The sequence below is a fragment of the Petaurus breviceps genome, unplaced genomic scaffold (assembly GCF_028583685.1).
Source record: "Petaurus breviceps papuanus isolate PSGF00001 unplaced genomic scaffold, PetGlider_PUasm1.0 90887, whole genome shotgun sequence".
In the NCBI taxonomy this organism is placed as follows: Eukaryota; Metazoa; Chordata; class Mammalia; order Diprotodontia; family Petauridae; genus Petaurus; species Petaurus breviceps.
Genome location: NW_027187370.1, coordinates 2,949,831 through 2,961,575, shown reverse-complemented (window position 1 = coordinate 2,961,575; position 11,745 = coordinate 2,949,831). Strand labels below are relative to the sequence as shown.

The 11,745-nt window shown below is 43.1% G+C and overlaps 1 protein-coding gene across 1 annotated transcript in view; it reads right to left on the bottom strand.

Moving 5' to 3' along the window:
• Positions 1-10,633, bottom strand: part of PIP4K2B (phosphatidylinositol-5-phosphate 4-kinase type 2 beta) — a 30,400-nt gene extending 19,767 nt beyond the window's left edge. The window contains 1 exon segment of the mRNA XM_069074308.1: positions 10,353-10,633. Coding sequence (XP_068930409.1) covers positions 10,353-10,511 — 159 coding nt within the window. The 5' untranslated portion in view covers positions 10,512-10,633.
• Positions 10,634-11,745: the final 1,112 nt, after the last annotated feature.

Here is an 11,745-nt window from a genome sequence, read left to right as displayed (position 1 = left end):
GATTCAACTCATTCCACTTTTCATCTGCTGCCCTGCCTGGTTTCAACTGCGTCTGGGTACCCCTTGGCTTCCCTCCCCCTCATTTTCCTGCCTCTTTTTGTGTGCTGTCCCCTTCCATTAGAGTGTAAGCTCCTTGAAGGCAAGGGCTGTTGGGAAGTGACAGTGATAACTGAGAAAAAAAAATCACCAATAAAACATTAAAAAATGAAAAGGCATTTGTACTGAAGTCAGAAGACCTGGGTTTGATTCTTAGATATTTGATATATGACCCTGGGCAAATAATTTCACCCCTCAACTAAAAAATGAAGATAGTGTCTGAATTACATACCTGCCAGTGTTGACCCACTGAAGGTTTTTTTTTGTCTTTTTTTTTTGGAGGGGCAATTGGGGTTAAGTGACTTGCCCAAGGTCACACAGTTAGTACTGTTAAGTATCTGAGGTTAAATTTGAACTCAGGTCTTCCAGACTCCAGGGCTGGTGCTCTATTCACTTCACCACCTAGTTGCCCCCATGAAGGTTGTTGTTTTTTTTTTTAATTAATTGTATCCCCGGGGCCTAGCATAGTGCCTGGCACATAGCAGGCACTTAAAAAATATTGATTAGATTGGACTAGATTTGGAGTCAAGGAACCTGGGTAGATTCTGTATCACACTGGCCAAATCATTTCATCATTCTGGGTCTCATTTTCCTTAGATGAAAAAAGGGGCATTAGACTAAAGGATCTCTGAGGTCCTTCTAGCTCAAAATCCTGTGACTCAATATTAAGAAATCTCAGAATAAATATTTTTTAAAATTTTAAGTAGATTTTTATTTATATCTTGTTTTATATCACCTACATCTCTCTATGTCCCTGTCACTTCTCGAGAGCCAGCCCTTATAACAAAGGATTTTGTTTTTAATGAGAAAGAAAATTCAGTAAAAGTAATTAACACATCAAAAAATGATCTCATATGCAATGTTCCAACCAATGGACCCCTACCTCTACAAACATGTCTTCTCAACTCCTGTTTGGGGCCAAGTTTGTTCTTTATAAATTTGAAACATCTGAATAGCTCTTTAACATCAATGGGGAAATAATCAGCAATAGGAGGTGGGAAAAAGTGGAAATGTATATGGAGAAAGACATGATTATCTACAAGGAAGTATTGTATTCAACCCCATTGTAAGGTCAGGCCAGGGAAAAGAACAAAAATCCAGATAGAGGAATATACCTCCCTGTGAGAAAGGTCTAGCAGTTTTCCATACTCAACTATTCTTACTCAAACCCTGACCAGTGACTGAAGTGAATCATCCCATTCCTTTCATCCTCCCCTCACCACTGTCAGCAATGAGCCAGGATACAGTGGAGTGGAATATTAAACAGGGGTGGGAATTTCCATTGGTGAAGAGGGGAAAGGGCTGGGTCAATGCACCCATCTCAACTCCAGGAACCCTCTGCCTCACTTTCCCTGAGTATAATAAGCCCAATTGCCACTAATGCATTCTGGATTTACCACTATGACCTGAATCATGACTAATTGTATCTGCTAGGTGATTTCTATACAAGTCATCCTGTTATATTAACATGGCCCTTTGTTGCGGCAGGCAAAAAAAAAAAAACAACACCACCAAAACACCCAACCCAGAGTCATTAAGATTCTTCTAGGAATCTTAGAAATGGCATTTAATTCACTACCCTTTTTATGTTTCAAATCCTTTTCTTTGGAAAAGTCCCAGGAAGCTCAGCTTGGGGGGAATCCTGCCTTCCCAGAAATGAGAAAGGCCCAGTCTTCATTTCATTAATGTGGAAACTGAGGCAAAAGACTCAGAATACTTCTGGCAATCAGAAAGGTGCCATATCAACTCCCAGAGCCAGCAACAGGCATGCCATACCAACGCCATCAGCTAAAACCTTAGTGTTTGCAACAGTAAGAAATGAGGTGAGAAGATCTCTTACCCTTCAGAGGCTTTGCAAGCCCTCTTTTCTGCTACCTTTTGGTAAACTTGCTTGCTAAAGCCTGAGTTTTGGCTAAAACCATTCCAATTTTCCTTATTTCTACAACAAAGGAAATAGCATATAAACAATTCTATTTTTTTTTCTACTTCTCCCACAAAGCCTAACTCTTAAGATATGCTAAGGGAAGCAAGAAGTACATCTAAAGTGATCCTAGATTCTTATACAATTTGTCTCTTTTCCAGCTGACACCCCAGTCTTGGAGAGACTAAGTAAATGACCCAAAGAGTAAAGGCTTGTAGCAAGACGCTACAGCAAAGTCCAGAATTTAGACTTTATTATAGGACCAAGGTGAAATCACTTTCTCAACTGCCTGGGAAAGGGAAAATAACTGCAAAACCATGTTCAGGAATACCAATTTTATCCATCTAACTGCATCCCTCCTGAGAATTGAGGGGGTAGGGGCCAAGGTGAAAGCATCTATGTGCAGGCCGACTAGGTAGAAAAAGAGTTCACTTCCCTCTTGATTATTTATGCCATCAAAAGGTGTTTTGGCATGGACAACTGAAACCAATAGATAATTCATACATCTGGGCTCAGGTCATAGAAGGCAACTGTCTCTATCATAAGAGATCTCTCCTCAAGGCATTCACACTACCCCCAACCCCATGCCTTCCTATTCTCTCCACAAAGGACCTGAACCTTTACTGAGAAAAGAGGTCATTTTCTCTGAGCTCCCTTTCGCCACTATTCTACATCTCTACACTTTGACATTATCCCTTGTTCTCTTTCCCCCTTTGTTATAATCTTGGAGGAAATGGTGGCCTTTCTCCTTGCTAAAGCCAAACCTTCTATTTTTACCCTTGATCCCATTCCCTCATTTCCTCCTTGGAAGATTGTCCAGATAAATCCACCCTCTCTTTCTAGCTCCTTTCTGCCTAGAAACACACACAGGTCTCCCTCATTGCTAAAAATCCTCACTTGAACCAACCATCACCTTAAGCCATTGTCCTTTATCTCTCCTTTTGCTAGAAAAAAAAAAAAACAAACAAACCTGTCTATACTCCTTGCCTTCACTTCCAACTCACTTCTCACTCTCTTTCCCTGCCATCCCTAGTCTGACTTCAAATTTCATCATTCATTCACCTGAAATTTTGTTTACTGTGTCATAGGTCACAGAAACTGGAAGAGACTTCAGAGATCTCTAGTATGAGCTTGTTATTTTATAGATGAGGAAACTGAGGCTGATTAATTGCCTTGCCCAGTAAGAATCAAAGATGGCATTTAAACTTGGATACTCCAGAGCCAGTACTTTTTCCACTATGCATGCTGCCTCCCACTGATTCCTCCAAAGTTACCAGTGATCCAATGGCCTTTTCTGAGTCGTCATCTTTCTTTCCTTCTCTGCAACAACTGATACCGTTGACTACTCTCTCTTCCTAGACAATCTCTTATCTCAGGGTTTTCCTGACATTGTTATCTTGGTTCCTCCATCTAACTACTACTCCTCCGTCTCCCTTTATGGACATACATCCATCCATCCATCTTCCCACCACATATACCCCAAGGCTCTATCCTGGGCCTTCTTTCTCTATACTTTCTTCTCATTTGGTGACCTCATCAGCTCCCATGGGTGCAATTATCAACTCTATGCAGATGCCTCTTAGCTTTAGATCATTAGTCAGTCTTTCTTTTAACTGCAGTCCTCACTGCCAGCTTGCCTGCTGGAATTTTCAACTAGATGCCCCACAAGCACCTCAAATTCAACAGGTCCAAAAGAGAACACATTATTTTTTCCTTCAAACTCACCACTATTTTTGTTGAAGACACCACCATCCTTCTAGGCACAAGATTTCCTAGATTCCTCACTCTCCCTCATTCATGTGACAAATTAGTTGCCAAATCTTGTCATTTCTACCTTCAATACACCTCTCATATCTCTCAACCCTTTCCCTCTACTTAGCGGTCTTCAAAAAAGGATGGACAACCAACAATGGGATGTTTCAGTGATTGTTCTTATTCAAGTATGGGCTAGATGACCTCTGAGTCCCTTCTAGCTTTCATATTCTGTGATTATGCATTATAAAACTGTATAGGAAGAACCCTTATAAGTCAGCCCCAATCAATGCCATTTCTCAATTAATGAAATTAGTACATTATAAACCAAACCCCACTGGAACATTATGGGACCATGTTTTACAAATGGTTGCCTGACTATCTGAAATGGAAATCAAATGATCTAATTAGGGAATCAATTGGGTCCTATAACTTTATTTCTCATAGTAACATTTTCACAGAACCAATTAACAACATTACATAAGATATACTTGCATGAGATTAAATATAAAAACAAACATCCAAATACTAAGTAGTTTTCAGGAAGGGAAGAACAGTGTGAGTTGGACTAGCCAGGGAAGAATCCGTGGAAGAAATAAGACATGAGCAGGATCCTAAAGGATGAGTAGAAATGAATAAGCCCTGAGTCTGGGAAAGGACATTGTGGAAAAACAAGGAATAAAGAATGGGGGAAGGGTAGAAATGAGCACATAGAGCTAAATGAACAGTGAGTAGACTGACTTACCAAAAAGTAAATTGGGATAAGGTTAGACAAACAGGATATTAAGCCTAGATGGACCATTAAAAGCTCTTTAGTCCATCTGTCACATTTTATCCATAAGACAGATATCTAAGACTCAGAAGGGAGAAGTGATTTACCATGGCCCCCAAATTTCAGGGCAGAGCCAGAAACAGAACCAAGGCTTCTGAACTCATCCAAGCATACCATAATTCAGTACAATGGAAAGGGTACTGGAGTCAGAAGACACAGGCTCAAATCTGAACTTTTATGCTTATTACCTATGTGACCTTGGGCCTTCAATTCCATGAACCTCATTTTCCTTATCTATAAAATGGGAAGGCTGGACTAGAACTAGATGGTTTCTGGTGTTCCCTCTACCTCTAAATCAATGATTCTACATGATACTATCTTCCTGGGTGGGGACAGACTTGTTAAAGGTATTTAAGGAAGTTAAAGTTCAATGTCTTCTGTCCAACATTCTATAGTCAGTAGGGTACCACTGTAGGAAAGAACATGCTAAAGGTAGTATTTTAATCTTCTGTATCAGCATCTTCTCCCTATTAACCAAAACACTTCTGGGCCAGCTCTCCTCTTTTTTAGTAATGAGTACTTTGAAATTCAATAAAAACACAAGTAGGAAGAAAAAAAATTCTATTATATTCCAAAATCAAAAAGAACAGAGAAGGCTTTATTCAGTCACTGCCACCTCCTAATCACCACATATAAAGGCATGGATAGGTTATAATCTATGCCAATGAGAGGAATATTTATGATAGTGAAACTGAGGATCCCTTGTAATACTCTTTTGGTCTATATGCAACACCACTAGGTCTAAATCAACATGGATAAATCATGAAATGACTGCATATGAGCCCAAAGAGGCAACCACAGTCACCAGGTTCCACCTTTCCAAACACCTCTCCTCTGCCTCAGACCATCACCTTAGTTGTCCTTCAAACAGCTGCATGGTGGATCTAGGGGAATGAGTTCTAATGCTGACTCTCCAAAAAGATCACTAATTTTGATGTGCAAAACATTAGATTTTAGTCTCCAAGAGAGCTTGGAGACTGAGATAACACAAATATTTGGACATCCAGACCCAAAACATGAAAACCAAAGAGGGACTTTGGAGGTCCAAGTGCTAATTAGGTGACATCTATGTTTATTTCTCTCCTACCTTGACTTTCTATTCCCTGATTTCTGCCCTTTACTGGGAGATGTCAGTCATAGGAAGGCCCACAAAAGAATACAAATGAGTAAGATTATTTTTAAAAGGCAGATGAGTTGAAGAAGACAAAGGAGGTGGTTCTGGACTAAGACTAATCAAAAAGAAGGTAGAGGGACAGGAAAGTGAGAAAAGGAATAAAGGGCAGCCTGAGATGGGGTCCAGAAATGGCAGAGTGGAGATAACAAAGGAGAGACATCATGCTTCAGAGAGCAGTAACTAGGAAGAAGAGATGTTTAACTCTTAACTCTGGGAAGGAATTAATAAAAAATAAAATTCATAAAGGCCATGAAGATGGTCACCATTAGTCAGAGATCTGAACCCTTAGGTCACATGAGTAGGACTTGAAAGGTTTGAGATCCTTTAATTCTCCCAAAGATTTAAAAGATTCCTCAAAGTCAAAGGCCCTTTAGAAGCTGACCAGGTCACAAGTTTCCTTACCCAGAATCTACTTTCTCAGGAGTTGTCCTATCCATCTTATCCACGTTCCTTTAACTGCATGTTTCCACAGTGAGAACTGCTTTGTTCAACTTACTCCCACCCTCTGGCTGCTATAGAATCCAGCAATCAATACATTTTACATTTTTCCTCTGAAAAGTCAGTTGGTTTTCTCTGGTACCATCCATGATAAACTCACTACCTCCTCATTAGGCATAATGTTGGGCCCATTTATCTCATAGTCTTGAACTTTTCCTTCCTTTCCATCTCTATTTAAAGGACAAATAACCAGGTACTTTTTATGAGCCATGAAATTATATGGCAATATGACCCAAGGGTAAAGCCACAACCATCCTTAATACCTTACTATACTGTTCCAGACACCATCACAGCCCTGGGGCCACTTTTTTCTAGAAAGACATCATAAATAAAATTAATGAGAGATTTAATAATCAAAGAGGTCCCAGAATCTCAAGAGTTAGAATGGACTATTAAAGTTTCTCTAATTCAACTACTTCATTTTACAGATTAGGCAACTAAGATTGGAAGGGACCTCAGAAGCCATTAAGTACAACCTACATCCAAACCAGAAAGCTCCTCTTCCCTTCATAACGCAGCTAACAAGTGATCCCCCAGCTTTGATGGACGGACCTCTAAATAGGGGCAAAACTGTCTTCTAAGGCAGTCCATTCCACTCTGAGGTAGTTCTACTTGTTGGGAATTTTTGTCCTTTCAACAAGCCTAATCTGCCTCATTGCACCTTCTACTCACTCTTCCTAGTTCAATCCTCTGGGGCTAAAGCAGACCAAGTCTAATGTTTCTTCCATATCATAGCCTTTCAAACACTTGAATTTCCTTCAGGGGATCCTTATGACCCCAAGTCCCTTCACCATGCTCACTGTCCTTCTCTTGGATGCTCTCCATTTTATCAATGTCCTATCTAATATATGGCTGAAGTGAACATAATAACCCAAGCTGTAGTCTGTCCAGAGAAGATAGTAGGAAGACTATCACCATCCTTAGTACTCAACATCATGCCTTTAAAAATGCACTGAAGACCACATTCTCTTTCTTGGCTGCCTTATCCCACTGGAGATGCATATCCCACTAGGTATGCTACTAAAAGTACAAGACGTTTTTATATGTATGACCTGCTATCTAGTTAGGCCTCCATCTTATGTTTATGAAACTGATCTTTCGAACCCAAGTGTCTGACTTTCTATTTACCCCCTACTAGATGTCATCTAGTAGACATGTGGTCTGATATTCTAGACCTTTTTGAATTCTAACTGTTCTCAGCATTGGACTTCCCTCTCAGCTCAGTGGCATTTGCAAATTTCATTAACATTTTGATTAATGACTGATAAAGGTAGAGATGGAATACTAACCACAGAGATCCACAAAAAAGAAAACTCCTTGGGGATTTCTACCAGAGACTTCCTTCCAAGCTAAACTCTGAACTACTCAGAATTCACCTAAATGTACTAGTTTCTATCTCATTGCACTCCACCTTGTAGACAACAATTACAAAAGACACCCTGCCAAATGCTTTGCTAAAATCTTTGTCATTTAGGAAGCTAAAGAGCTCTTATTTAGGAAGGAGCCACTCTTTTCTTTTTAAAGAAAATTGTCAAAAAAAAAAAAAAAGAAAATTGTATCCTAAGGAAGGACACCTATCCACCAAGTAAAACTCAGCACCTGCCTCCTTGAGATTCTACAGTACTCTGCCAAAGCCATCTGGGGAAAAGTATTCTCCCCATTTCATAGTTAGGAATATGGAAATCCTGAGTCTCCATATAATCTGAAATGCAATTACACAACATAGGGAGATTCAACCCTCCTGGGGCATGGAGCCAGTGAGGCTTCCCAGAGATCTAAATTATACCTAAAAACATGGGCCTTCACTCAAACTCCCAAGGGTCAGATGACAGGAATCTATAGAAATTAACAAAGGAGATGGATACCAGTAACCCTTTCCTAATGACAAGTTTATTACTAGAACCCATTTGTCTGTCATTCTGAAGCTTCCTCAGATCCTGTGTGTATTTACAAGCACAACTTGTAAAACTTCCTGCCAATAAGTAAAAATAACTTACCAAGCTTCTTCAGCAACATCAAGACAATTTCCATTTGCCCTTGACCAAATGAGTATATTCCCAATTCCCTGACATAAGACAATGAAATATGCCAAAATAAGCATATCCACTAGACATACCGGTTCTGGCTGCATTGGGACCCCCTTACTCTTTTTTGTGACCCTAGAAAAGTCACTTCACCTGAAACTTAGTTTCCTTCCCCATAAAATGAAGGAGCAGATTATGTTATCTTTGACTTTCTATATTTCTAACATCTTCCAATTTCATATACAAAGAAGCTGCTGCTTACTAGGATCAGGGTAGTCTAAGAATACTATGGAAGGGAAACCAACTAGGTGTTCTGATGGAGATCTCTACTTCAAGACTTGATCCTACCACTCTCCCTGGTTGATCCCTAAAAAAGCAGGGTGATCAAAATTTCATAAATACTATAAGTTCAGAATTACAAGTAAAGAGGGTATTTGGCCCAAAGAAGTTCCTAAAGGTCTGGCAGTTGTGAGTCTGCAAGTCCCCAAACCTATCTGGACAACCACTGTGAAACAACTTTTCAAACCATGGTATTAAAACCATGCACACATTTTCAATGCATACTTTTTTTTCATCCTCAATAAGATCAAAGACCCCGGATCAGACTGGAGTCTATCAATCAACTAACCAGTCTTCTCCTGCAGAGAAAAGTGAAAAAATCCTGCTGGGCCCTATACTCACTTTTGCACTTCTCAGTTAACATCTGGGTACCTGATCTTGGTGGTTTCCAATGGTAATGAGGCAGAGGTGGAAAACTGAAATTTATAAAGGCCAAAAGGTAGTGAAGAGAAGGGTTGGCTCCTTTAATTCCCCAATTCTATCACCTGACAACAAAGATAGACTAATGGGTATTTAAATGAAATGGAAGCAAAATTGAAAAGAAAGGGACTTAGACAATCAGTTCTTGAACTGAAGGGTCCCACAGATCACTAGGTTAGCTGGTTTCAGCACCCTGTTGCCATCCCATTCCTAGGCAAGTACTGCTGGGTAAGTAAGTCCTGGTAAGGATAGTGATGGACAAAGAAACCCAGAAATGGGATAATATTTTGCATTGGTGTTTTTCCACAAAGTCCTTACTCTCATTGACCATATCCCCTCCCATCTGAGGTTGGGATCCTGGATTATGGTGTAGGTAATTTTTAAAATATACAACTCTTTGACATGACACCTGGTGAAAAGGCACAAAAAGACACATTCCTTCTTAACCTCATCATAATCAGGACTTACCTACCCTAAAATCAGTTACATTCTTTCTCTCTCTCTACTAGTTTTTCCTATAGAACCACTGACAAGGAAGGAAAGAATAAAGATTCTATCTAATAGTACATGTATATATGCTTCTTTATCCAACATAACAACCATCCTGCCTGAAGGAAAAAGACACGAGAAAAATGAGAATATCTGCAGAGGTGGTTAAGAAGGCCAAGGGTGATAGGAAACTTTGTGAAGTCATAGCATCAGAACAGAAGACGACTCAGGGCAACCCCACTCCCCACTCTTAGTTCCCCACCCTCCATTTCCCACCTTTCAAATCCTGCCCAGACTGACCAACAAGCTGAGATGGGAGAAAAGAACACAAACAGCAGAGCTCCAGCAAGGAGAAAGGCAGAGATCGAGAACTACATCTTCACCCTGGCCTTCCAAGAGAGCTGTAATCTAGGGGGGTGGGGGTGGGGGTCCTGCTGGGGCCAGAACAACATGTCAGTCATTGTGTGTGTGTGTGTGTGGGGGGGATTTCTAAGATGCAGGAAGCAGAGGGAATGGGGGATCGGGAAGGAATCACCCGGGAGACACCAGGCCTGGGGGAGCAACATCCAGGGGGGCTGGCAGGCGCACACGATGAAGGCATCATGCGAAGGGTGGGGTGCAATGTATCGATGAAGGGGCCGGGCCGCGGGGGCTGGTGCATGAATCCTGCGGAAGGTGGGCGCAACCCGCAGGCAGTAGGGACAGCAGCAGGCATGCAAGGGGCGTGGGGCACCGGGGCACGCAGGATGACACACGCGGACGGCGGCGGCGCGTGAGGGTGCAAGGGGCCCGCGGGAGGGTGGTTACCGTGTGGTTGGCCCCCCACATCAGGACGCTCAGGATCGGCTCGCTAGCCCGAAACAGCTTCACTTTCTGGCACACGAAATGCTTCTTCTTGGTCTTGGTCTTGCTGGCGCTGAGCGGCGCCACCGCCACCGCCGTGGTGCTAGTGCAGTTGGACGACATGCCCGGACGGCGGCGGCGGCGGCGGCGGCGGCGGAGACGGCTCCCGAGCCCGCGGCCCGACGCTTCTTTTCCCGGCCCGATCCACAGCCCCGGCCCGTTACCTCCCCCCGCCCCCGCCCCGTGGTACCGTCCGCCCCACGCTCCTCCCTACCCCCCGCCCCAGGCGCCGGGACGTCCCGCTACCTACCCCGCCCCCAGGTGAGAGAGCCGCCAGCCCCCGCCCCAGTGGTACCGGCCGTCCTAGGGAAGCGGCGGCCGCTCCGGCTGTCCCTCCCTGCTACTGCTTGGCAGCACCCGGCCCGAGCCGGCGGGGCTTCTGCGGGCCCAGAATACCCGCGCCCGAGCGGGGAGGGGAGGCGGAGTGGGTCGGTGAAGCTAACCGCCGCCAGGGGGGGCTCCCCCACCCTAGCCCCCCGAAGCCCCGCTTTGGCTCCTTCCCTTAGTTTGACGCGCCAAGATGGCGGCAATTGCCGCGGCTCGGGGAGGGGAGGCGGGGGATGAAATGAGAGGAAGGTGGGACATACCATCCCCACCCCGAGGGAGGAAGGCAGTAAAGAAGAGAGGGAGATTGGAAAACTGAGGGAAATTTCCCCCTGCTCTCTCCAAGCATGGATTGTCCCACTCCCCTGGACGTAGGGCGTGCTTCACCCGCGGGACACGCCTCTTTCCCCCAGGGCCAATGAGAAAAGAAGACCGGAACTCTGGGTTTTATGAATGGGTCCAGCATCCACCCACCTGGCCTCCCAAGCAGTGAGTTGAGGGACCTTCACCGGAATGGATTGTCATCCCATTCTCAGGTTGGCTATATCAAGTCCCCAGCTAAACTGCACGCAGGTTGTGACGTATTCATGCCAAGGGAAGAATCTCCTAACTGATGAATCAGCTAGGTTAGAAGTGTTGCTTCGTATTTCAAAACCAAGGTACTTAGGCTGCTGAGAACTGAGCCCCACATCCCCTTAAACGCTACAGGTTAAAATACGGTCTGCAAAGTGTCTTTTTGCAGTTTTTCAAGTTACAGGAGCTACACTAAGAATTTTGGGTTGAGACTTTGTGTGTAAATATATAATAAGGACCCATAAAATTCCTAGCATGAGAGAACAGTGTGAAATTCTATTCCTAAACCTAGGGCACTACGACAGATGAAATAAAAATTCCATGACTATGGTCAAATACAAATGAAAAACACAACCTAGTCCATATTCTCTGTTAGATGATTATTATAGCCAATGTACAA